This window comes from Zootoca vivipara, chromosome 12 (genome assembly GCF_965207765.1).
Source record: "Zootoca vivipara chromosome 12, rZooViv2.hap1.1, whole genome shotgun sequence".
NCBI classification, from domain to species: Eukaryota; Metazoa; Chordata; class Lepidosauria; order Squamata; family Lacertidae; genus Zootoca; species Zootoca vivipara.
This window is the reverse complement of record NC_142595.1, coordinates 10,107,139-10,134,323: the sequence shown is the minus strand read 5'-3', so window position 1 is coordinate 10,134,323 and position 27,185 is coordinate 10,107,139. Positions and strand designations below refer to the sequence as shown.

The following is a 27,185-nucleotide window of genomic DNA, read 5'->3' as shown; positions in this document are numbered from 1 at the left end:
GGGCAGGGTTTGAGGAAGCCTGGAATAGATTCTGGAGTTCAGCTTTCGTCTTGCAACTTTCTAAGGCAGAGAACTTCGTTCATACGGCCCACAATATGTCTGTGTTACATATTCATATCGGTTTTTATTTTTAATCTTATTGCTTCTATTCTTTGCATATTGTATTACAATTTGAATTCTACGGAATGCACTTGCAATGCGATAACACATAAAACCGGAAATGCAATCAAATTCATACAGCACCCAGCACAGTGTGTTACTATTGCTATAACAGGCAGAAAAACCAGTTGTCGGCCATCAGCTATTTTTCGAGTGGTACGTGGAAAAACATTTGGGAAGTGCTGTTCTAAGGTATATATTTGGTCTATCGGTACAACACAGGGTCCATTACAGTTACAGCTGCATTTAAAGATAAGCAAACTTTGCAGTGTACAGCAGACTAGGCAACCTGGTCATCATGGAGAAGGAAGCAAGACTGGAGAATTAATACAGCTTTATTTGCAAGTTCCTCAAACGCTCAAGCTACAAGGCACAAGTGGAGACACAGGACAAGAGCTTTTATTTAAAGTAGACCCACAACTTGCAGGGGCGTTACATTTTGGGCCTAGCACTTAAAGCAGGCTTCCTCAACCTCAGCCCTCCAGATGTTTTGAGATTACAGTTCCCATCATCCCTGACCACTGGTCCTGCTAGCTAGGGATCATGGGAGTTGTAGGCCAAAAAATTCTGGAGGGCCGAGTTTGAGGAAGCCTGACTTAAAGCCAAAACTGCATATACTCAAGATACACACGGTGCCATGGCAGGTGGGATTGCCAAATTCTCTTCCCCCCCCATAGTTGCCAAGTCTCCCGTATTCCCCGGGAAACCCCCATTTTTTCAGCTGTTTCACGCGGGGTACCCAGATTTTAAAAAAAAAACCGTAAATCCCCCGGATTCTTACTGGCCCGGGAAGGCTCCTTCTGCGCATGTCTGGAGTCTCAGGACGTGCGCAGAAGCAATTTCTGGTGCTGCGGCCATTTTGGAAATGGGCAGAGCATGCGTAGAAGCAACTTCCGGTGCTGCTCTGCCCAGTTCCAAAATGGCCGCAGCGCAACTTCCGGTGCCGCACCGCTGCCGATCCCGGATTTTTCAATCTGGGAGTTGGCACCTACCGCCACCACCCCGCCACACATCCCCTTAATTTTAAGCTGAATGCACACCAGTGTCAAGCTGAATGCACACCAGTAAGTGGAAGTTCTACTGTATGTGCTTGCTTTTTAACACCTCCCTCCCTGAGGACAATTCTCCCTGCAAGGCTAGGAGCGAGCTCTGAAAGCCTGGGAGACCCTCCCCACATTCTTCGCCCAGTAATAGTGTAGCTTAAGGCCTGGCACCAAATCAGATGCACAAATAGCTTGCTGCTTTCAATGCTTGCAGGGTGACCTGAGCCTTCATCCCACTTACCTGCCCCTTTCCCTTTTGTGTGAGAATTGCTCTTGCATATACGCCTGCCTGGTAGGCTCTGATGCAGGAGAAGGAAAAAGCCAATGGGGATCTCTCCTTCCTTCCTCAAGGGAAAGGAGGGATTCTGGCTCTTCCCAACCCCTGCCTGACCTTCCTGCAGATCAGAGAGCCTCTGCAAAGAATGGGAATGGCTGGGCAGCCCTGTCACCTACAACCAGTTGCTGCCTTTGCGGATAGGAGCAGATCCACCCACCCCAACAGAGCATGTGTTTGCAATTCTGACATCTCCGCGTGGCGAGCGAGTCCTTCCAAGTGAGCACTTACATCAGCCTCTAGTCTTTAGAAGCTTGGAGGGCAGGGCCTGGAAACTTGTTGGGACATCTATGCCACTTAAATTAAAACTACTTGCCCTGCTCTTGAACCGCAGCTGCTGAGCCTGTATAAGTAAGTATGCTTGCATGTTTTGGGGCAGGAACCGGGACAGGGAGCTCCCTCAGGCTGTGTGGCATGACCTACCGGTATTAGTAATGTGATGGCATCTTATGACTGCTTGGTTGACTACACCATCAAAGCAAGTGCAGCTGTCCTGTCACGTGACTCATACCCCTTCAGAAGGCATGAGAACAGCCCTCATGTCAAAGAGCTTCTCTTGCAACAGAAGAACAAAGAAACCAAGTCCTCGTGTCAAGATCCCTTTGCGTGGAAAGGCCTTCAGGTGCTCTGAATGTAGCAAGAAGCCTGGAAGACCAACGGCAGAAGTGGTGGGAGACGTTAAAGGTGGAAAGATCCTGATTAAGGATTGAGTGTGTCTTTTGGCAAATCCCTCAAGCTGCCAAGCATGGGCTTTGGAAGATCGGGAGGCTGCTGAGCTCCCAAGATGCTTGGAGGAGGGTCTGCCTTCATTCGATGTTCAGCTCTTTCAGCTTCAGACTCACCTGCTGGAGGTACTGGCTGTCTGGGTAGCCATTTCTGCAAGCAAAGAAGCAAACCAGGTGTGGGCTGTGGGATGAAGCAATTCAGTGCAACCCTTTCCCCGGAACTGTGACATATATATTCCACCACTCCAACCGGGTTATCCTGTGAAGGATCTCATGGAAGACACTAGGTAAAGGTAAAGGGGCCCCTGACCATCAGGTCCAGTCGTGTCCAACTCTGGGGTTGCGGCGCTCATCTCGCTCTATAGGCCGAGGGAGCCGGCGTTTGTCCGCAGACAGCTTCCGGGTCATGTGGCCAGCATGACAAAGCTGCTTCTGGCAAACCAGAGCAGTGCACGGAAACGCCATTTACCTTCCTGCCGGAGCGGTTCCTATTTATCTACTTGCACTTTGATGTGCTTTCGAACTGCTAGGTGGGCAGGAGCTGGGACCGAGCAACGGGAGCTCACCCCGTCGCAGGGATTCGAACCGGCAACCTTCTGATCAGCAAGCCCTAGACTCTGGTTTAACCCACAGCGCCACCTGGGTCCCTACACAGAAGTATAATAACGGGGTGGAATGGTTTAACCACAGGGGTCCCCTGCAAGTGCGGCCTCCCCAGGGAGATGACAAGCGAACATTGCCAGGTATCTCTCTACCATGAAATGAAGGTTTAGCACCTGGAAAAAAGTGACTGAGCTTTGCACAAGGTGCAGCAGGGGATTACGGTGCCACAGCCTAAAGATTTAAGATACCTGCCCCACGAGATGGAAAATTTGGAAGCAGACGGCACTTAAAAACACCAAGAATTTGTGTGCTTGCTCCATGCTAAGGAATTAAATGAAATTGTGCACAAGAGGCGCGATCCCTTTTCCCTGCCCTGTCATGCATTATGTAAATTAAGGAAATCTGCATAATTCATGCTAGGGGAAGGAAAAGACAGACCCCGAAGCTCCCCATCCCTCCTCAACGAGGGGGGGGATTGTTCTGCAACCTCCCTGGCTTTGGGGGTTTTAGCAGGAACTGCCTATATGCTGCCAAGCATATCTTTGCACCTGCCATAACATCTAGAAGCCTTTCTCCACTGCAAAGGCTGATCTCTGCATTCCTTTCACATCGACATTTGGCTCTGCTGTGCCTGCAATGCTTCTTCTGAACAGCGGCTGCTCGAAACACCAGACAGGGAGAGAGTTCTTGCACTGGCCATCCTTTTGTTTAAGGCTTCCTACGGCCATCCTCTCCCCTCAACACCCTTCCTCCTTGGATGCACCCGCCTCTGACCACTTTCCTGTCCTGGCAATCCCATTCTTCAAATTCCAGAGTTCCTTTGTCATCCCTTTCCTGCCGACCTCACAAGGCTACCCGAGGCCTTGTGGGAGGCTGATGAACATCACTACCCCGGCCACCTGTGGAACACCTACCTGGCCTTGCCCCCCTCCATGGAGGTCTTGTGGGGGATGGGTCCCCAAGTCACCCTCTCCTCCAAACCGCAGGTTCTGATCCGGAACGTCAGACTGCGCTCAAATGCTTTGTGCAGCAGCACCATCAACCGCCGGCCCTCTGGGTTGTCTGGGAGAAAGGCCTCGAAGCGGCCCCCTCGGTACAGATGTCCTGGGAAAGGGTCTCCAGCCTTTGGGAAGAAGAGGGTTTTTTAAAAAATAAAATACTTGAACAGAAAGAAGACGTTGTCACCTGCAAGTCTCTTGTCTCTGTATGTATAATAAGTATAATAATTTATTACGGTCAAAGACCAGCTCGCATAACACAATAGTGTCAGCATTCATAAATATAAAATATAAAATTAGAATAGATTGCAGCAATCTCTCTGTGTGTAGTGGAAAGGTTTTCCCTAAAAGCTGAGCTTTTAATCCCAGGGCATTCATATTAAGGGGCTGGAGTATCATTGCTTTGCCTTATCTCTGTCTGCAAATATTAGGTTTTCAAGGAACAGATAATTTTGAACTGGTGCAGGATGGAGCATGGAAAGAGTAGAAAGAGGATGGAGGGGAGGGCATGATAGACCAGTGTTTCACAACCCTTTTCTGACCGTGGCCCCCTTCCAACCTCCTTTCCTTCCTCTACCCCTCCCATGGGCGTAGTCTAGAGGGGGCAGAGGGGGAAGTTGGCTCCCAAATAAGCAAAAACCAATACAAATCAATAGAAAACTGAGCTTCTGCCCCCCCAAAAAAAGCCTGCCCCCCCCAACAAAAATCCTAAAAGGTGTAAAATGAACACAGGCCCAATAGGCAAAGAGTAATGTCTGCCTCCATCCATTTTGATGCAATAGCATCAAAAGCCGAATGCAGAACATTATAACACTCCTTCCTCCTAGCTAGCAAAACAAATTTATGTAAAAACAAGCTACTGTTCAATTTATTGATGCTGTGGAATCCAGCTATGTCCAGTTGCAACGTCTAAATTTCATCTAGGGCAACATCTATAAAGTCTTCTGTGCCAGTTGCGACGTCTAAATTTCATCTAGGGCAGCATCTATAGAGTCTTCCGTGCAAAAGAAGCATTGCCATTGTTTCGCCACCGCCTTGAAGTTGCTGGCAAAGGACCTGGAAGCACGCTGCTCATTCAAAGCAGAGGATCGGAGTGTGGGAGATTCAGCCAGCTAATAGAATTACTGGCAGGGAATTCTAACTCAAGAAGAAGGTAGCCATGTGCAGATTATATGAGACACACAGAACAGGGCGTCAAAGTATGACTCTCTGCAGGCTACAGGGCTGGGGAAAAACAAGTTCAAATCTCCACTTGGTCGTGAATTTCCACTGGGTGGTATTGAGCCTAACCGACCTCACAAATGGGGAAGCCTTGAGCTTCTTAGAGGGAAGCTGGGATATAAACCTGAACACTTTTTTTTTAAGGCATTGCTGTAATCAAGGACGGACTTGGGTAATCTTTCATAATATGGCACCCTGTGTGAGGCCAAAATTTGACGGCCCCAAATGGATCTTCTCACTTATGGATCTTCTCAATTTTGCACCCCCTCGGCTCAGTGCCCCATGCAGAGGAACCGCCCTAAAACTGACGTCGTATATATATTAGGTGCAAGATGAACTGAGCAGCTGATGCACAAAACAACCAGTCATTGTACATTTTTTACAATACCTCATTCTCTAACATCACTTCCGAGACTATGCATACAATCTATTTCAAGCTGAAAGATTTCTGATTGGCCTGCATGCAATTGTGAAACCTTGAAAAGACTACATTAATGGGCAACAAACCAAGGCTGTTGTTTCTTGGAGAACATGTATATTGACTGGGCGGTATAAGCGATTTTGCCAACATGCGCAGATTCTCTGATGAGTCATAGGGATTCTGCATATTATCTAAAGAATATACAAAACCCTGTCCTGATAAACACATTCCTCGAGGCCAGCTAGAGATTTTTGCACATTGACTGGAGAATGTGCACAATTGTTGGTTGTTATGCACATGCGCTATTCAACTGACATTATTCCTAATGGCTATTCAGTTCACATTATCTCTCATATAATCTGTAAACACAACAGAAATGAAAGGTTAAATACAGTGGTACCTTGGGTTAAGAACTTAATTTGTTCTGGAGGTCCGTTCTTAACCTGAGGTACCACTTTAGCTAATGGGGCCTCCCGCCACCACCGTGCGATTTCTGTTCTCATCCTGAAGCAAAGTTCTTAACCCGAGGTACTATTTCTGGGTTAGCGGAGTCTGTAACCTGAAGCGTCTGTAACCCGAGGTACCACTATACAGAGTCTAAAAGGTGAAGGACCCCTGAATGGTTAAGTCCAGTCAAAGGCGACTATGGGGTTGCGGCACTCATCTCGCTTTTCAGGCCAAGGGAGCTGATGTTTGTCCACAGACAGCTTTCCGGGTCATGTGGCCAGCATGACTAAACCGCTTCTGGCACAACGGGACACCGTGACGGAAACCACAGCGCACGGAAACGCCGTTTATCTTCCAGCCGCAGTGGCGGTAGCTATTTCCCTGGTATGCTTTCGAACTGCTAGGTTGTCAGGAGCTGGGACAGAGCAACGGGAGCTAATCCTGCCGTGCAGATTCGAACCGCCGACCTTCCAAGCGGCAAGCCCAAGCGGCTCAGTGGCTTAGACCGCAGTGCCACCCGCTCCCCAATTCAAGTTGCATTATCCCACATATAATCTGTTAATGCAACACAAACGGAAGGTAAGTAGGTAAGCTGGTGCCAATTTAGGATGAGACCCCCTGACTTTCCATCCTGCTGCTGGGACTCATAACCTTTGCAAAATGCACTATGGAGCATATATTGCAGAGTTCAAATATAGCTTGAAAATTATCGAAGATGGGATGGGATGGAACGGAGGGAGCAGGCAGCGGGGTACTTACTTGTTGCACGCCATCAGGAATGTTGTATGTTATTTTGAGTGTCGGATCTCGGATATACCCAGGGAGGCTTTGCGATATGGTGGAAGCTCCAAAGGTTCCGGGAATGCCAGGGGAGGCACCGGGGTGGGTTAGCAAAGGGCTCCCTCCTGGGGTTTGCACCCTGCAAGGCTTGTGGGGGCAGGGGGCATGGGTCAGGGCGGGGCGGCTGTTTTGGCACATCACACACTCTTCAGCCACCGACTCGCTTCCTAGGCTGGCGGTTCCCAGGCCCAAATCTGAGGCAAGCCCCTCTCCAGCTGGGGGAGAAGCACGCAGCGGCAGGTCAGGCAAGGAGCCCAGAAGGGCCCTCTCTCTTTCCTGGCTGCTCCCCTCTTTATTGCAGTCTCTCGCAAAATGGAACTTGTCTGGCAAGCCCTGCCTGCTCTCGGCCAACAGTCTCCTGGAGCGGCCCTGCTTGCTGGCATCCGGCGTTTGGTCGAGGGCCCCACTCTGCCATGCTATTTGGTGACTTGGGAAATTCTGCACCGGCTGGAAACCACTGTCCTGCAGCCGTCTCTGAGCCTGGGAGGGCGATGTCTCTCCAGCAAGGCTGTCCAGGCCAAGGGAGCTCTCTAGCAGGCTGTTTCTCCTGCTCTCATTCAGCTGCTGAGCGCTCCCCGCAGCCGATGCCTCGCCCTGAATTCCCCCCTGCTGTGCATCACGGAAGGGAGTCTGCTTGGACAGGGCAGCCATCCTGCGGGCAGAGAACAAGCGGAACACTTCCAGGACCTGCAACTTCTCCTCGCGGGGATACGCAAGGCCCAGCTTGTACCTCTCCCGGCTGATGACAATGCGGTCGTCGAAATTTTTCAGGTACCTACACAATTCATCCAGAGACTCGTCCTCTGGACCATCCATGGCCAGCTCTGTGTAGGTGAAGCTCTCGTAAATGTAACCAAGATACTCTGCGAGGGCCTCTGCTTTTTGCGTGCCTGAAGGACTCCCGTTATCACTTTGGACAGTGTGCAAAGAGTGCCTCTGTTTGGTAACTGGAGACTCCATTTCCTGGCTGTCCTCTATCTGTGTCAACCCATCCTTCCTGATCTCCTTCTGCAAAGTACGGTGGGTGTATTCCTGAGACTCCTGCTTCAAATGGGCTGCACTGACCTGAGCTGCCAGCCAGGGCTCAGGCACGGACTCATTGCCGCTCAGAGGCTTCTGCAGTGAGAGGCTGCTGGACCTTCTGAGGCGGGGCCTCGGTGCGGAAACTCTGAAGTCGGCAGCCCCCGTGGTGTCAAACAGGTTCAAGGATCTGAAGGCGCTCGTGACCGCACTGAGGGACAGAGGCTCTGCGAGACTGAGGCTCGCCCGGCCCTCGGAACTCGACACGGTGCCTGCAGGTGCGGACGGCGGGGGATCTGCTTTCATCCCTTGCAGTGCTTTCCGGAACTCCAGAGTTTGCCTGATCTGGCTCTTTGGTTCAGTACCGGTGGCCAAAAACGACAGGGAACGCTCGCTCTCTAAAGCATGGCGTTTTGGTGCCGGTGGGCTACCCAGACTTGAAAAGCTGGCAGCCAGCTTGCGCTCGGCTTTGCTGTTGGGCTTTGGCGAACTCAGCTTCCTTGGCACGGACCCCGCAGGGGACTCTAGCAGAGCTGGCACAGAGCTCTGACCGTGGAGGTACGCTGCCTGGGGAACACCGGGCCTCCGGTGATCCTGCGCTGCCCCCCTTGCAGCAATCAGTTCCTGGATGTGCTGCTTGGCTCTGGAAACTTCCACCAAATTCCCAATGAGGCAGAAATCCTCCTCCTCCTCCTGAATCAGCAGCAGAGGGAAGAGGCTCTGCAGCTCTGCTGGAAAACTCCTGCCGCCGATGACCCCCAAATCTCGCTTCTTGACCTTCTCTTTCCGCAGGGTGCCCTCCAGTTGCTGAGAAAGCTGGGAGAGCGCCAGGTGAGCCGAAACCAGGGCGCTAACCCCCCCAGCCCCATTGGATGCAGCTCGCAGGTAGAGGGTGGTGATGCCGTCGCTGTGGACGTCCACAAGACCCACCTGCTGCTTGTGGAAAATGTTGCTCAATTCCTCACTGCAGAACTTCTGCATGTAGAGGTAAATGTCCGAGTCTATCACTAAGGAGAAGTCCTCCAGGGGCTCTATGAGGCTCTCTGCAGACTCCCGGACTTGTAACGGGCCTGCTGCCGCCTTCTCCTCCTTGTCCCTCTTCTTCCTCCCCTTCTTCTCTTCCCGAGTCGCCTCCTGGTGCGAGATCCCATCTCCCGCAGCCTTCTCAGCAGATCTGCCTCCGTTCGCAAAGGGGACGCCAGCCCTTTGCTTGCTGTTGAGGCACCTCAGCAGCTCACAGCTGAAGGCCTGCAACTCCACAAAGGAGCCTTTGACAGTGCAGGTCATCTCCTGAGCGTTGAAGTTGGTGTGGATGCCCCCATACCGCTGGCACAGACTGTCCAGGGTTTCTTTCCCATCGGGGAAGCGCCCATAGTCCACCTTCATGCAGACGCGTACAAAGATCTGAGGAGGAAAGCGAGAGCTGCTTAGAGTGGCATGTCAAGGATGGAATTACGTGTCGTGGAATTCTACTCAATACTGATCCAGAGCAGAATTCCAACGTATAGTTAGCAGAGTAAAAACTTAAAACGCGTTGCAGGATTCCACAAATAAATTGACCAGAGGCAATTATATTTCATCCAGGAGAGCTTTACTGCTACTGAAGGTAAATGAGCAAATTGGTCACCAATCCAATACACTCAGGACTGGCACTGTCCATAAGAAAACCGGTTGCAGAAGACTTACCGTGTTTCTCACATTTTAAGACACCGTCTTATATTTATTTTACTAAAGAAAACAAGCCTATGGCTTATTTTTGGGGGGTGTCTTATTCGGGGGCTGGATCATAACAGGGAAATGATTTTTTATATGAATTTTACAGATGCTGTACAATTGGCTGTGTTTATTTCTCTATTTAGAAATCACGTTTCTCTCTCTCAGGACTGATTAGCCAGATGCTGCCTGAGATCACAATTGGCTTTACCAAATAGCTGTTAAGTACTTTCCTTTGATGCCCAGATCTCATGGCTACAATAAGGTTTCTACCTTTCAGGACAAAGGCAAGGTGATAATAGGAAGTTGTCTTTATCTATCTCCTTAATCTCCTCCTTCATATGCATAACCTTTGAAGCCTAGGAATGCAAGTTGTCTGGGTCTCTCGGCATGTCTCGGCCATCAAGAGGAAATCAACAGGCAACTCATGGCTGGGCACATACCGGTAGAATGGAAGGGGGAAAAGGTGGGGGGAAGCGAGAGGTGGGCTGTGTGTGTGTGTGTGTGAGAGAGAGAGAGAGGGAGAGAGGCGCACAGGGGGAGAAAGAGAGAGGCGCACAGGGGGAGAAAGAGAGAGACGCACAGGGAGAGAGACGCGCACACGGAGGTAATTCATGAGGCAGCGTCTTTAATCGCCCCTCTTTTCTTCTTCGTGCCTTCCTCTCCTCTCCACCGCAAATGCCACTTTTGTCCTCTTCACCAAGTAGAGCTCACATACGGTAGCACTACGGCTTATTTTCGGGGTATGTCTTATATTTTTTCAACGCATGAAAATCGTTCCATGGCTTATTTTATAGGCACGTCTTAAAATGTGAGAAACACAGTAACTTAAACTTACAATAACTTATATTAAGTCTAAACCTTAACACTATAACATACTACCGTATGTACAGAACCCCACACCAGAAGGAAAAGGAAAAGTGAAATCCAGGCTCCTTCTGTCCCTACTTTTAGTCAGCAGGACATTGACAGAAAGAGGTAACAGACCCAGTTTAAGCCAGCTGTACTCAGCTTCTCTGAAGGTATAACCCAAACACCATGAAGCTTCTGCTTGTTTCTTTCACGCAGAGAAGCTTCCAGAACCCTCTTGAATTAATCAGAATAGGAAAGATCTCTACACCTCAGATCAAGAAATGCAAACTGACTTTATGTTCCTGGACAGTTAACTTTTAAGCGCCACCTGTTAAAACACCTGTAATAAAATGTTTGGCGGCCAAAAGAAATGGCCATTCACACATTTAAAAAGGGGGTGTTGGTGCTCCTTTTACACCAAAAGGAGTCAGCCTCTCCTACATTGAACATGTCCCCCCCACCACCTGTTGCCTCAAGACTCATTTTTCCTGCCCCGATTCCAATTCTGTTAGCACAGCCAGGCTTGGTGGAAGAGGATTTACTGTTGTTTTGAAGGCTTATTTAAAGAAAACCTTTGTCAAAGGTCCTACTTCATGCCAGGTTTACAAAAAGAAACGACAAACTATGTAAACCCAGTTTTCTTCAGCATAGGCTAGAAATCTCTCTCTCTCGTCAGGGTTTCCAAAACAAGAGGTGGATAGGAAGCCAAGCCACGGGGAATCAAAACACCTGGTTCTTTTAGGAACTCACATGCTGGTTATCCACACCAGCCCAGAAAAGAACAAAAATAAAGAAAACCGCCACTTAGGTAAGCCTAAAGCAGGGGGCGGCCAACCTTTGGGGACTGGAATTGTGAGAAAGAGCGGGGGGGGCACCAGTTGCTGCTGTGAGATTTGACATAACACAAAAGGGTTTAGTTAACTAGACAACGAGTGAGGACCATAAAATGGTACAGGAATGCCCATCAGTGGGGAAAAGGCGCCTTTGTCAACCACTGGACACATTCGCTCGCAGAGAGAAGCTCTTTGCATCTTTCCTCTGTTCAGAAGATAAGGGTGGCTGTCCAGTCCTGGCATCCAACGAAATGTGGGCATGTTCACTGTAGGAGAAGGCAGTGAAAAGAAGCATGGCTGCGAGGCCGCAATCTGGACTCAGAGGTGTTTTAATTTCTCTCTTTGTTTCCCGCTTAGGGGATTGAGAGCCACCAGGACAGCAGCTTCAGAAGCCGCCAAAAAGGAGAGTTTACAAAGAAGGTACAGTGGTACCTCGACTTACGAAGGCGATCCATTCCGCGGCGCTCTTCGTAAGTCGAAACCTTCGGATGTCGAAGCGTCCATTTAGCTCATGCACGAAGCGCGGTTTTGCGCTTTGCGCGTGCGCAGACCGCACGCACGGCGAAAAGACTTCCGGGTTTGCCGACTTTGTAAGTTAAAACCGTCGGAAGTCGAGGCATTCGGAAGTCGAGGTACCACTGTAGAGGGAAATGAAATCCCTTGCTAGGTTCAGAATTCAGGACCGCCTTTTTTGGTTGGGAGCAGTTACCCATGCAATCATGGAGCTACCACAAAGAAGGGCAGAGGTGCAAGCCTTGAGGTTAAATGGCTCCCAAGACCATCCCCACAGCAAAAGTATTCAGGATATAAAAAAAGTCAGGAGCTTGCCACTCTGTCTACATCAAATGGGCTCACCCAGACACATCTTGTCCTTAAGGGGATTTATTTTCCTTCACAGTGTACACATTTCAGGCTTAAAACTCAAACCACAAAGTTCACTGGAATGCATTCCAGGCCTGAGAATCCACATTTTTTTATTTGAAGGTAAAATTATATTGTTTACGCTTTCAAAAAGCATGGTTGAAACTGGTCACTTTTATTTTGAAGAAAAGCAGCTGCAGGCCCTGTTCCTGAACCGGGTTGGGGTACAAACCTGTTTTCTGCTGAAAACCGCCCCTTCTCTGCCTGCTATTTGCCTCCAAAGGTGCCGTTTGCAGGAAAGAGCACCTTCAAGGCCACATAGCAGGGCCAAGGAGGGAGGTATTTGGCAGGAAACTGGGTGAAGCCGCATTCCACATCTGGAACGCTTTCCAGAGGCCTAGGCCTGCTTTTGCTTCAAATTTAAAAGTGGCCGGTTTAAGCATGACTAGGACCCAAACCCATGGCTTCAAGTTACAAGAAAGGAGAGTCCGAATAAATATCGGGAAGAACTTTCTGACAGTGAGAGCTGTTCGACAGTGGAACCGTCTCCCTCAGGAGGTTGTGGACTCTCCTTCCTTGGGAGGTTTTTAAGTAGAAGTTGGATGCTTTAGCTGAGATTCCTGCATTGCAGGGGGGGCTGGACTAGATGCCACTCGGGGTCCCTTCCAACTCCACAAGTCTATAATTTAATGATTCACTGGTGCTCATGACTTCCCGACCCGTGTATGTATGTGTGTTGCAGGTTTGCAGAGAGGTTGGGTGAGATAATTTGCCTCCTCCGTTTCCCTTTCGATTTAAACCAGTTCCTTCTGATCAGAGGCTCACACTCCCTCCTGGGTGATTTCCTGGGCGGCAGTCGTCCCAGTTAAGCAAGAGTAAAAATTCACATGCCGGCCAAAGAACTCTTGAAGAGGACATGGAGCTGGGCCACTGAGGGGTGTGGCCTAAGAAGAGGGGGTGTGACTTGGCCAGACTCTGGTGGGGTGGGGCAGAGGGGATCTGGAGGGCTGCAATGGTCCCGAAGGCCCAATGCTTTCAACCCCCGATTTAAAATAGCAAGCATGCTTCCTAATTAGCTAGGATCTACCCTTTTCCTCTTCTGTGATGATTCCCATGTCAAGATTCATGCATTATTACTATTTTGGGCGCACAATCAGAAACCCCATTGCATAGTGTACGTGTGAGCAAGTTCAAAGTGCACTTCTAGCTCCAATGAGTAAATAGTCGCTCCAAAGTCCAGTGACTCCAAGCAGAGTCTTCAAATCAACACCAAACAATTCAGCTGGCAGAAAATGTGAGCAGGGAACCTTCCCTCTAAACAACATTTATGGGCTCCATAATCCCAGATGATATTTCGAAATATCATCTGGGATTATGGAGCCCATAATGAAATATCAACAACCTCAGATATGCAGAGGACACAACCTTGATGGCAGAAAGTGAGGAGGAATTAAAGAACCTTTTAATGAGGGTGAAAGAGGAAAGCGCAAAATATGGTGTGAAGCTCAACATCAAAAAAAAACAAGATCATGGCCACTGGTCCCATCACCTCCTGGCAAATAGAAGGGGAAGAAATAGAGGCAGTGAGAGATTTTATTTTCTTGGGCTCCTTGATCACTGCAGATGGTGACAGCAGTCACGAAATTAAAAGACGCCTGCTTCTTGGGAGAAAAGCAATGACAAAGCTAGACAGCATCTTAAAAAGCAGAGACATCACCTTGCCTACAAAGGTCCGTATAGTTAAAGCTATGGTTTTCCCAGTAGTGATGTATGGAAGTGAGAGCTGGACCATAAAGAAGGCTGATCGCCAAAGAATTGATGCTTTTGAATTATGGTGCTGGAGGAGACTCTTGTGAGTCCCATGGACTGCAAGAAGATCAAACCTATCCATTCTGAAGGAAATCAGCCCTGGGTGCTCACTGGAAGGACAGATCGTGAAGCTGAGGCTCCAATACTTTGGCCACCTCATGAGAAGAGAAGAATCCTTGGAAAAGACCCTGATGTTGGGAAAGATTGAGGACACAAGGAGAAGGGGATGACAGAGGACGAGATGGTTGGACAGTGTTCTCGAAGCTACGAACATGAGTCTGACCAAACTGTGGGAGGCAGTGCAAGACAGGAGTTCCATGGCGTGCTCTGGTCCATGGGGTCACGAAGAGTCAGACATGACTAAACGACTAAACAACAACAATCCCAGATGTGTAAAATCAAATTGTAGTTACTCAGTAGCCTTAGAAATGCCCTGTCTGTGCTTAAACGGATTACAAATGATGGGTTCCCCCACACACACAACCACCCCGTATCAAAGACAATATTCTTTGAAAAGTTGTCTTTTGTTGCCACTCTGTGGACAGAGCTGCTCACAGCAATTTTCCCAACCTCTAAATTTCTAGAGATGAATTCAGTTCTTCCTTTGCATCCTGATCTTCCTCGGGGGCTGATTACAAGAGGTTACCCCTTTTCAGTTTCATAGATTGGAACCAGGTCTGACTTTTGAGTGGGGGGGGGGGGCAACAACACTTCAACCCTGCAAGGCTGAGCAGATCTCCATAAATCCACACCCAGCTCTTCGCTGGCTCTTTAACTGTGGTCAGTCTGACGGCTGGAACTTTTAGAAACCGCGTTTTGCGTAGCCCATGCCTGTAATGAAGACATGAAACTTACACTGCCAGTAAGTGCATTCACTTACCAAGAAGAAAAGTTGTTTTCCTGCTTTCTGCCACACACTAACCAAAACCCTGCATGCATGCAACCAGCTGGAGAGAAGCACATGGCTCAGTTTCAGCATCAAGCTAGAAAATGCTTCAAGTTCTTCCCACTCACCTCCAAAAGATGCTGGCTCTATGAGCTTATGAAGGCTGTTCTGTGTCCATGCCTAACCCTGCAGGAAATTTAGCACTGTGTCCACAGACAGCTTTCCGGGTCATGTGGCCAGCAGGACTAAACCGCTTCCGGCACAACGGGACACCGTGACGGAAACCAGAGCGCATGGAATCACCGTTTACCTTTCCGCTGCAGCGGTACCTATTTATCTACTTTCGAACTGCTAGGTTGGCAGGAGCTGGGACAGAGCAACGGGAGCTCACCCCGTCGAGGGGATTCGAACCGCCGACCTTCCGACTGGCAAGTCCATGAGGCTCAGTGGTTTAGACCACAGCGCCACCAGCTCCTCCCAGCTGCAGATAAACAGTGCCTAAGTGCATGGGAGCTAGCTTAAGGGATACAAGCTCCTCTTCGCCCCATGGCCATGTACTTTTGCACTCCTGGTACAACGGAAACACAACTCCTGCACAAAGACTGCACCCACATGTTACACTTAACGGGGTCCTCCTTGCGGCAAGAGGGAAAGCAGGCATTGTGCATCCTACTTCTATGAACTATGCCTTTTTTAGATAACTGCTTCAGCACGTAGTATTTATGGGAGTGCAGCATTCCGCTCTCTGGGGCAGAAAAACCCTAGATTCAAGCAAAGTGCTCAGGGCACTTTGTGCCACGAAGCAAAAACCCTACCTTCCATGCAAAAAAAGAGGGGTGGCGCCGGCAGTGGAGATCATAGCTGCCAAGTCTCCCGTATTCCCCGAGAAACCCCCGTTTTTCCAGCTGTCCCCAGCCAAAAAAATGGATTTTTTTTGTTTTCCCCCGGTTTATTCTGGCGCGGTGGCCATTTTGGAACTGGGCGGAGCATGCTCAGAAGCGACTTTTGATGCTGCTTTGCCCAGTTCCAAAATGGCAGCAGCGCTACTTCCGGCCTGCTACTTCCGGTCCAGTCCCTTATTTCTCAGGCCGGAACTTGGCAGGTATGGTGGAGATAATATTTAAAAGAGTGTGGCGATGAGGCGATGAATACTAATGACTCAGAAACGAAAAGGTTTAGAACACAAGAAACCTACTACATAACAGTCTTCACTTTAAAAATGAAACGAAATCAAGTGTCTTGCCCTTGTGGTGAGTGGGCATGTGTTAAGCAGAGCATATGTGCGGGGCTAAGTGGTGCTGATCGCTGTCGCTTTCTATGTCACACGGCTAGCAAAACATCACTATGCAAGCTTGTTTTAATCTGAGTGATCTGATCAGATTGCAGAACGGGGGTTGCCAGTCTATGAATCTGCAAAGTCCAGCTCCCCCCCCCCCCGCCCTGACAACAGGCCTCTCAGCCTCTTTATTACCTCGTTGGGGTCCAATTCAGTGGCGCTCGCCGTCACTTCCAAAGGGTAGTTGTTCCCGTTGACAGTCAAGACATGCTTTTTGGCCTTCAGTACCTGCTGAGTCACTGGATGAGGAAGAAAAACGCAATCAACAGAAGCTAGCAACAACTCACACCCTTTCAGCAACAAACTTGGAGGGAAGGACAAAATCTCATTGCATTTGCTCTCCACACGCTTCTGTTCCACCTCTCTCAGTCCTTCGATTCTCACTCAAATTCTCAGTGTTGCTTCCTGAAATCCTCAACTCAAAATTCACATTTCAAAATTAAAGATTCTGTCTATGCAATTGAATCTTTTCAGCTTGCAAAGATTTTTCATTTCCAGAGCAGAATGGCTCAGTCGGTAAAGCATGAGACACTCAGGGTCGTGGGTTCAAGCTCAACACTGGGCAAAAGATTCTGAATTGCAGGTGGGTTGGACTAGATGATCCTTGAGGCCCCTTCTATGATTTTAGCTTGTGGGTGCAGTATTGGTAAGAAGGAGAAATTTAGCACAATGCTTCGGCTTGCCCAGAAAGGTTTGCATTTCAAGCCCCTCAAATTGACTTGAAAACCAGTTATCCACAGTTATCCATTTTCCCTGCAGTCCAACACCAGATACTCTCTGAGTCACTGACATCTTTCAAACCCTTTTTTAATGTTGTTGGGAAAAGTGAAGCCATGTAAGATTTGGGGTGTGGATTTCTCAAACTTCCACTAATATTCCAGCAGGAACTTGCAACGTTTAAGGGGGAAAACACCTTACAAATTCTGCAATATGGAATTCGCGCGTGGAAATTTACATTGCAAAAACCAGGAGCCGTTCAACTGGTTTTCAGACATGAAATAAAATTTAACCATCTCTATTTGGGGGGGGGGGTGCAAGGAAAAATGACACTTACAGGCCACACACACACCATATATTCAAAGCACGATGACCCCACTTTAGGCAACCATGGCTTCCTCCCAAACAATTCTGGGAGATGTAGTTACAGGTAGGTAGCCATGTTGGTCTGACGCAGTCAAAACACAATTAAAAAATCCTTCCAGTAGCACCTTAGAGACCAACTAAGTTTGTCATAGGTATGAGCTTTCGTGTGCATGCACACTTCTTCAGATAGTGTGCATGCACACGAAAGCTCATACCTATGACAAACTTAGTTGGTCTCTAAGGTGCTACTGGAAAGGATTTTTTAATTTTTGTTTTGACTGGGAGATGTAGTTTGTTAAGGGTGCTGACACTTAGCACCCAACTTAGAATAAGCCGTTTCCCCCCTCTGTGAAGAGGCATTATTGTTAGATCGCTATGGGAATTGTAACTCTGGGAAGGAAATGGGGGTCTCAAAACAGCTCCCAGCACCCTTAGCAAACTACAGTTCCCAGGATTCTGTGGAGGAAGCTATCCCCATTTGAAGTGGTGTCATGGTTCTATCAGTGTATGGTATGAAGGTGGCCACCAGTTTCCTAACGGTACCATTGCACTTGTACGTTCAGTTTTATATACGAACATAAGCTACCCACTCCCCTCACACACACACCACCAGTATACCAAACAATTTTGCTCCTCGCCTAGAGACCTGTTGCATCCTCAAAGGTAACCATAGCACAGCCTGGGGATTCAGGTGGAAATTCAATGCTGGCAATTTCTCCACCTCCATTGCGTGCTCGCAGAAAATGGATCATCAGCTTGTCGGACACACGCTCCGGCGGTAAGTCGGCAGGGTAGCCTCGGACGCAAACGGTACAGCAGGAAGACATGCTGCCCAACCTGTAGAGGAGACCTAAGCGTGAACCAACAGTCTAAACATGTTTGCAGGAGGGTCAGAAATCAGCAGCATTATTCGGTGCTATGTTGGAGGGGATGCCAGGAAACAGGGAATTATATTCACATGTGGTGGGGGTGTAAATGTGTACACTTTTTTTGGCAAAAGGTGTTTAAGGAGATAACAGAAATCACTGGGTTAAAGCTGACCAAAACTCCAGAGGTTGCATTATTATCAATTTACAATGGGGTGGAAGGTTCACAAGCTAGGAAGGACTTGCTCACAAATTTATTGACAGCTGCACGAGTTATGATAGCTAGGAAGTGGAAGGGGCAAGCAGAATATAAAATGGAAGAACGGTCCAAAGAGGTGTGGGATTTAGCTATTACTGATAAATTAAAATGTGCCATTATGTTAAGATGGGGAATATGCAGGAGAAATGATTTTGAGGAGATATGGAGGGTGTTTATAGAATCTGTCCTGTTAAAATGGGAAGGGGTCAAACCATCGTAAGAGGTGCTGAAATTTTGGGAGGTTGGATAGTTACAATGGGGTGGGGTGCACATTTTTATTCTTATTTATTTATGATTATTACTTGGTTAAAATAAAATAAAATAAAATATTATTTATACCAGGGTGGATAAAAATAAATGATTTTTAAAAAAAAATCAAAAAAATCGGATTTTTTTTATTTGATTTAAATCAATTTTTTTGATTTAAATTGGATTTTTTTAAATAAAATGCTTTTCGAGGAAAACATATTACCATCCAAAGGTTATTCCATCATGAAATAAAGATTAGTTTTTTAATTTTGTAGTATAAGGTTGTATATGTTTAATTTGGGGGGTAAATAAATTCCATTAATCCATTCACAATGTCATGCTCTTCCAGAGGTTTTTGTAAGATTATTGGGCAGTTTCTCTGCCTACAAGATATTATCACAGGTGCTTGGTTTACTTTTGCAGTTCTCAAAACTGAATTTGACTCAACAGAGATCACATGCCTCTTCTTCACAGCAAAAATGTTATAACATGAACAGAGTTGAGAAAAAGACCTTAATCCTATTGTTCTACAAGCCTATGAATACAGAAACAACCCCTTCAGTGCTAAGTTTCAAGAAGTTCAGTGAATAGAATAGAAACAATATTTTTCTGATTGTTTGGAGTGGACAGTATTTAAGTTTTTCATGTGTAGGCTGGGCTGACAGTCTAAGTTTCTTAAAATATATATATTTTGTTTTTGTTTAGCCAAATTAGTTAACAAACATGGATGTTTGTTTAAGCAAAAAACATTTGCTGAAATGTTATTGTTTCAGTTGAATAAATCTATTTAAATTGTTATTATTAAGGTAATGATTATTTTTCTCCTTCCTAAGTACAACAGTAAAGTTGTCCAAATATGAATGATTAACCTATTAAACTGGGGATAAAAAAACTAATATGAAAAGTTGTTATTCTAAAAATCTTCATCTACTTGCATATTAAAGTTATACCAGCAAGAATTAGTCTTTATGATTTAAATCAACTATGATTTAAATCAAGCCTTACTGACTAGTGATTTAAATCGTGATTTAAATCGTGATTTAAATCAGTTTGATTTAAATCAAATCCACCCTGATTTATACCCTGCCCATCTGGCTGTGTTTCCCCAGCCACTCTAGGCGGCTTCTAACAAAATATTAAAATACACTAATCCAGGGGTGGCCACCTCCCAAGAGGATGCGATCTACTTAAAGAGTTAAAAACTTGCAGTGATCTACCCCCTTTTTGGGGGTTCAGGTCAAAGTTGTTAAGCTTTTTTGGGGGAGGAGGAAGGCCCATTTTTAGGCATTCAGATCAAAGTTGTTGTTGAGCTTTTTTTAGGGAGAAGGAAAGTGCCATTTTGGGGGGTGCAGGGTAAAAAAATTGAGCTTTTTTAGGGGAGCCAAAGTTGTTGAGCTTCTTTGGGGGGAGTCAGTAATCTACCATTGATCTACCACAGGCGTCCAGTGATCTATTAAACATTAAAAGCTTCCCTAAAAAGCTTTGCAAACTTTTTTCGGAAGCCGAACATGTTCCGTTTTGAGTGTTACGCTGAGGTCTGTCTGTTTTTGCTATTTATTTTGCATTTTTGTTTTTGCTGCTTTTTTGTTTTTGTGACTGTGTGGAACCCAGTTCAGCTACTGACTGATTGACTGTGTGACTGCATTAAATTGATTATTGCTTTCATTTTATGGATCAATGGTCACATTAGATAGTAAAATTCATGTTAAATCGATGTTTTAGGGGTTGTTTTTAGAAGTCTGGAACATGAATTATCCATTTTGCATTACTTTCTATGGGAAAGCGCACCCTGGTTTTGGAACGCTTTGGTTTTGGAAAGGACTTCCGGAACGGATTAAGTCTGAGAACCAAGGTACCACTGTAATCAAAATAAAAACAATAATCCAATAACCCCCCCCCCCATGTAATTGCAGAGATAGTATCGCTTTTGCCTTGCAAGCACGGCTGCCTGTGAAAAGATGTGCAGCTGTGAGGCGAATTATCTTCAGATGTTGGTTATTGTGCGAGAGAATACTTCTCAGCCTTTTTTTAAATACGTGTTTGATGTGTGTGTGTGTCTTTTTTTAAGGAAGGAAATTTAAAATTTTGCCTCACCAGCTTGTAAGGGGCGAATTCATACTCCCCCCCCCTGCCCAGTTTATCCCCTGGCCAGACGTCCGCCACATTTCCCCGGCTCGCCACGGCGGCAAACAAACAGGACTCTGTTAGCTGACCCAGCCAGGCCTGTCTGCAAAGCCGACGGTGGCATGAATAATGCAGCGAGAGGCGGCCTTGCCTCACATCTTGCCAGCGAGGAGCCATTTTGTCAGCTCCCTCAAAGGCCTCCTGGCCCCTGCGTAGGTGCCAAGCCCGACTCCCAGCTCTTGCATTATTCACCAGAGAGCCCATTAACATGCAATGGGGGTATTTGCGCCTGCTATAAATATTCATGGCGCCTCAGGGCTTTTAAATATTCTTTTGTATTATTATTATTTAAGAGACAAAAACCTCATGAAGCCAAAATGGAATACAATGACGGGGACAGCGAACCTGAGTCCCCCTCACCCCCAGAAGGAAGGTGAAGAAAGCAGGGTCATGTTTGTACGGCATTAAGGGATTATAAGCGCAAAAAAGCCACTGTTTTTCCAGAACAATAGGGAGGACCAGGCCACCTTTCATTTTGTTCTTCAAACCTCCTGTCAATGGTTACCTTGACCCCGACAATTCCACAGCACCTCCTTGGCGGAGGATGAGTGGGCCAGAATTTCAAAAGATTTTTTAAAAAATGTAAATCAGTTTTTTTTAAATTTAAATCGGATTTTTAAAATAAAATGCTTTGGGAGGAAAAATCTTTCTAAGGATAGTTTTCTGCTTGTTGTTGTTTAGTCGTTTAGTCGTGTCCGACTCTTCGTGACCCCATGGACCCCATGAAAACTATACCAGTTTTCTGCTATAGTTACATTACAGTCCAAAGGCTATTCATCAGGAAATAAGGATTTGTTTTAAGTTTTTCGTGTGTGCTAAAACTCAGTCTAAGTTTTTTTATTAAAAAAACAGATTTAACCACATCAGTTAACAAACATGGATACATACGCTATAATGTTATTGTTTTAGTTGAATAAATTGTTTAAATTGTTACTAAATCATTAGTAATCATTTTTCTCCTTCCTATAAAGTATAGCAGAAAAGTTGTCTAAACTTAACTTATTAAACCTCACAATAATTTCATGCTTTTCAACATCTACATGCAGCCGCTGGGGGAGATCATCAGGGGGTTTGGGCTGGGTGTTCATCAGTATGCGGATGATACCCAGCTCTACCTCTCTTTCAAATCAGAACCAGTGAAGGCGGTGAAGGTCCAGTGTGAGTGCCTGGAGGCGGTTGGAGGATGGATGGCGGCTAACAGATTGAGGTTGAATCCTGACAAGACAGAAGTACTGTTTGTGGGGGACAGGAGGCGGGCAGGTGTGGAGGATTCCCTGGTTCTGAATGGGGTAACTGTGCCCCTGAAGGACCAGGTGCGCAGCCTGGGAGTCATTCTGGACTCACAGCTGTGCACAGAGGCACAGGTCAATTCTGTGTCCAGGGCAGCTGTTTATCAGCTCCATCTGGTACGCAGGCTGAGATCATACCTGCCTCACCAGAGTGGTGCATGCTCTAATTATCTCTCGCTTGGACTAAAGCAATGCGCTCTATGTGAGACTACCTTCGAAGGTGACCCGGAAACTACAACTAATCCAGAATGCGGCAGCTAAACTAGTGACTGGGAGCGGCCGCCGAGACCACATAACACCGGTCTTGAAAGATCTACATTGGCTGCCAGTACGTTTCCGAGCACAATTCAAAGTGTTGGTGCTGACCTTTAAAGCCCTAAACGGCCTCAGGAGCATCTCCACCCCCATCGTTCTGCCCAGACACTGAGGTCCAGCTCTGAGGGCCTTCTGGCAGTTCCCTCGTTGCGAGAAGCTAAGTTGCAGGGAACCAGGCAGAGGGCCTTCTCAGTAGTGGCGCCCGCCCTGTGGAACGCCCTCCCATCAGATGTCAAAGAGAAAAAACAACTACCAGACTTTTAGAAGACATCTGAAGGCAGCCCTGTTTAGGGAAGCTTTTAATGTTTAACTATTATATTTTAATATTTTGTTGGAAGCCACCCAGAGTGGCTAAGGAAACCCAGTCAGACGGGTATAATTTTATATATAAATTATTATTATTATTATTAGTCTATGTATTTCTAATAGTATAACCAAATCAGTAATTTTTGATATAACTGTAAAAGCTACTTTGAAAATTTATTAATCCAAAAATTAAATCTTCATCTGGTTGTAAATATTAAGATTAAATCAGCAAGAACGAGTCTTTCTGGGGGGGGGGGAAATGATTTAAATCAAGTCTTACTGACTAGTGATTCAAATGGTGATTTAAATCGATTTGATTTCAATCGAATCCACCCTGTTTCACATCACACAAGGTTTGATGGGAGCCAATGGCACAACAGAGCCCCTCCTACGACGGAAACTACAGAGGAAGTGCTTTATTGCGGGGGAGGCGTAAACAAAATTGAATAGGTCCCTGATTCTTTCTTTACATTTACTCGACGCATATTTAAAGCATTAAAAAGCCCCATAGCATCAGCAGTTCTTAAGACCTGCAGGACACTGGAGAGCTCCTCCTCCATATTGCCATTGGACCGGTGCCACAGAATGTTCACAAACATTGCAACAGCTCCGGAAGAAGGCTGTCAGCTCAGCAGCAAAAACTTTCACAAACTGCGCTGCTTCCAAGAGAAATGTATCAGATTTCAACCATGTACTCAAGTAGTATGGAGACAGGAACATAGCTGGTGTTAAGGTTGCCCTATTTCAAAAGGTGCCGAGCTTTTCTTTTTGCAAAATCTCAAAAAGAGATAGATGTTTTTGAGAGCTATTTTAAAGGAAATTCCGCAAAATCTAAACTTCCGATATGGGTTACCAAAAACCCAGATTTTCCCAAGCATTCCAGCGATTTTCGCTACGTCCAGGAAATTCCAGATGTATGTCAGCCCTAGTGGGAATGAATTTTCCAGGTACCTTAATACCGATTGGCTAGCCTGAACACCATTTTACACAGTCAGAGTGATAAAAGTTGGCTGGGGCAACCTAGTGAGATGAGCAGCATATAATGAATTATTATTATTATATAATAGGTGGCTTTCACCCTCTATCTTTCAGAAGCATACTAAAGAGTTATTTATTTATTTATACATTCATTCATTCATTCATACCCCGCCCATCTGGCTGGGTTTCCCCAGCTACTCTGGGCGGCTTCCAGTAAAATATTAAAATACAATAATTCATCACATATTAAAAGCTTCCCTAAACAGGGCTGCCTTCAGATGTCTTCTAAAAGCCATAGTTGTTTATTTCCTTGACATCTGGTGGGAGGGTGTTCCACAGGGCAGGCGCCATTGCCGAGAAGGCCCTGGGACTGGTTCCCTGTAAATTCACTTCTCGCAGTGAGGCCCAGAAGGCCCTCGGAGCTGGACCTCAGTGCCTGGGCAGAACGATGGGGGTGGAGACGCTCCTTCAGGTATACTGGGCCGAAGCCGTTTAGGGCTTTAAAGGTCAGCACCAACACTTTGAATTGTGCCCAGAAATGTACTCATGGGAAAGCACCATTTAGTTAGTCTGGCTGGCACAAAAAGCAGGGCCTTTCCAGTGGTGGCACCCATCCAAGGAGATGCAACCAGCCTCACATTTATGACCTTCAAGAAGCTGAGGAAGGCCATTTGATTCCAGCAAGCTTAATGGAAACTACAAAACTGTGAGTTGTATCCAACTTAGTTGTTCCGTTGGTACAAAGTCTTATACCTGCACAATAGGGTGTTCAGTGTAAACTTTCCAGAAAGGTTTTTAAGTCACATGCAAGGCACACAAGTGTTGTTGGGTTTTTTTAAAACTTACATAAATGAATGTCTACAGAGCCAGATGATAATTCATTAGAGCAGAATTGTTGCTAATTAATTCATTGCTTGTAGTAGCACTTTGGAAGTGCTTGATCACACACACAGCCAGCTGCAAACTTTGCAGATAATCCTGTAATGCAGATGGGGGAGACGCTTTAGTGAACTCAAGCCAGAAGCAACGATTCAGACAACTGTACAGTATTTTCGGATTCTGTAGCAAAGAACTGCACCGCCTCCAAGCTGATGGGAGATTCCGCAACCAGATGTTTGGGGGAGATGGGAACTGTAGCGCAAATATTCACAAATTTCGGCGTGCAGTAACGCTGGGGGTCCGGCTGGCGACTGCAGGCTGCCAGCTGCTCCCTGGGCGACTATCTGAACTTGGGAAGCAGTTGGCAAAAGGGATCGGAAGCGCCCGGGTTGCAGAAACTTGCTCTTCGGCCTTGGAAAAGCAGGCTGGGGGTTTGCTAAGGGCGCACAGCTGCTCCGGCAATGGGTCAGCGATGGCTCCGAGCAGACCCCACAACATGTGGGGCCCAGTTTTTAAAAGTGCGGAAAGCTTGCAGACACACCCCCCCCCGCTCCCTTGCATTTCCACATGCCCCGAGGAAAGGGGGCTGGCTGGACGTCTAGTGGTTGGGGGGACGGGACGAGGCGAGACTAAAAGGCAGCCACCGAAGCGGAAGAAAGCGCTTTTGTCGACCCGACGCCGCGCCAGATTCGCAGGAAGCAGAGGGGTGGAGAAAAGGGCGAAAACAGTCCGATCGCCTCTATCCTGGGGGTGCTCTGCAAGAAATCCTGGGTGTGTGTGGGGGTGTTCAGACGGAGAAGAGGGAGGGGAAGCCGCAGAAGCAGGGGAGAAGATGGGGCGACGGGCGCGCAAAGGCACTTACCTTCGAAAGAGGGTGGCCAGGGCAACATCCACAACAGCAACGAAAGGGAAACGAAAGCGAAAGTCCCGTCCCAGAAACCGCCCACTTTGCAAAAGGAAAGGCCGGAAGGGGAGGCTGGGTGGGGGGGTTGGCGTGCAAGTTTTGTGTGTGTGTGTGTACACAATGTGTGCCCCCACGTGAGCACGATTTGCATGCACACAAAATCATACTCTGGGTTGCTGGAGCGCACGGAAACGCATCAGCCCATAGGAGGCAATTCCTAGGGGACGAGGTCCTTTCGGCCCCCCTCAATAAGATATTTGAGGGGGCCTACCCCAAAGCTGAAGGCGACTGCCGTTCAAATAGTGTGCACGTGCTGTGTCATGTGATCCTGTGGGGCGGGACTTGCTTTCCCCCGCCCCCCATATTTTATCCAAGTTGGCAACCCTGCAACAGCCTCACCAGTTCCAACACGAGTTCCAGCCTCAAGCGGTTCCAACAGTAAGAGCTGTTGGACAAAGGCTGGAAAACAAGAGGTTGGATGGCCATGGGCGTACCCAGGATCAAAACTAGGGGGGGGGCAAGGGGAGGGGCCAAGGCACGGAAGGGGAGGGGCTACAAAGTGGGCGGGAACGGCGAACTCGCGCTCCGCCGGGCTGTGCCCCTCCCTAGAAGCAGGGCTGGTGGGCGGAGGCGGAGCCCAGCCCAGCGGAGCGCGAGTTCAGCGTTCCCGCCCGCCGCGCTCTCTGGTTCCCCGCCGCGCTTGGCCTTGCCAGAGGGCGCGGCGGGGAGCTGGAGGGAGGGTGCAGCGCGGCGGGCGGGAACGGCGAACTCGCGCTCCGCCGGGCTGTGCTCCGCCTCTGCCCACCAGCCCTGCTTCTAGAGTAGGGCAGCTGCCCTAACTTGCCCCGTGGTGGGTACGCCCTTGTGGATGGCCACTAGGGTGATGACTTTTTCATATTTTTCCCTCAAAAATTATTTCCTGTAGCACAAATGGATGAACTTTTGCCTATTAATGACTAAAATGAGGTATATTCCATTGAAATATTTAAAAAAAGTTACGCACAAACCGCTTTTATTTTTTTTGTAAAGGTTTTACCATTTCATAAAATTGTATTAATAATTCTATATATATTTCGTATCAAATTTGGACACACCACCACATTCCGCAATGGGGAGCGTTCTTAGCAACATCGAGAATACCAATGTCACACCTGCACAAGGTAAAAGTCCCTTTTTGGGACCTCAAAACTCAGCCAGCAGACCCTGCCGGACATGCTGGGAAAAGAACCTACAGGAGAGGTAGCAAAACATCGTCCTCTAGCGGCGTCTATACTGTTAACTGCACCTAAAAAAAGCTTCCTTGTGTGTTTGATGACCCTATATAATGTTGTTTATATGTGACTAAAGCTTGGGTTCAGTTTTATATCTGCTTACAGTGACTTCAAAAATGGTCAAAAAACTGATTTTTTAAAAATCATTTTGTGCGTGGTTTTTTTTAAAATCAAATCTCTTTGAAAGTAAGATTTTATCTAATCTTTAATGAAAGCTCATCAAATTATGATACAGGGAAATGAGGTTGTAAAAAAGTCATCACCCTAATGGCCGCCTTTCATGGGTGCATTAGTTGAGTTTCCTGCATCACAGGGGGTTGGAGTAGATGACCGCTGGTGATCCCACCCAACTCCATGATAGCACTGAAGCATAGGAACCCAAGGAGGATCCGTCAGTCAATGTAACCACCATGCACAGAGGTCACTTACCTCCTCGTTAAGTTATTGTGTGTGTAGGGGTGTGAGGTCATGCCCCTCCTTGGGAAATTCCTGGCGGACTAC

The 27,185-nt window shown here is 47.3% G+C and overlaps 1 protein-coding gene across 3 annotated transcripts; it reads right to left on the bottom strand.

Moving 5' to 3' along the window:
* Positions 1-476: 476 nt before the first annotated feature.
* LOC118095314 (uncharacterized) lies at positions 477-25,492 on the bottom strand. Of its 3 annotated transcripts, XM_035136456.3 has the most exons (7): positions 25,372-25,492; positions 24,477-24,608; positions 17,831-18,021; positions 16,237-16,340; positions 6,711-9,215; positions 3,779-3,987; positions 477-2,412 (listed from the first exon to the last, which is right to left on the bottom strand). In XM_035136456.3, coding segments are annotated over exons 2-7 (3,081 nt in total). In that variant the 5' UTR covers positions 24,479-24,608; positions 25,372-25,492; the 3' UTR covers positions 477-2,342. The 3 variants fall into 3 exon arrangements, with proteins under 3 accessions (XP_034992347.3, XP_088512518.1, XP_088512519.1); XM_088656392.1 differs by lacking the exon at positions 25,372-25,492 and having other exon boundaries at positions 17,803-18,021; positions 24,477-24,612; XM_088656393.1 differs by lacking the exon at positions 25,372-25,492 and having other exon boundaries at positions 17,823-18,021; positions 24,477-24,612.
* Between the last annotated feature and the right edge of the window lie 1,693 nt (positions 25,493-27,185).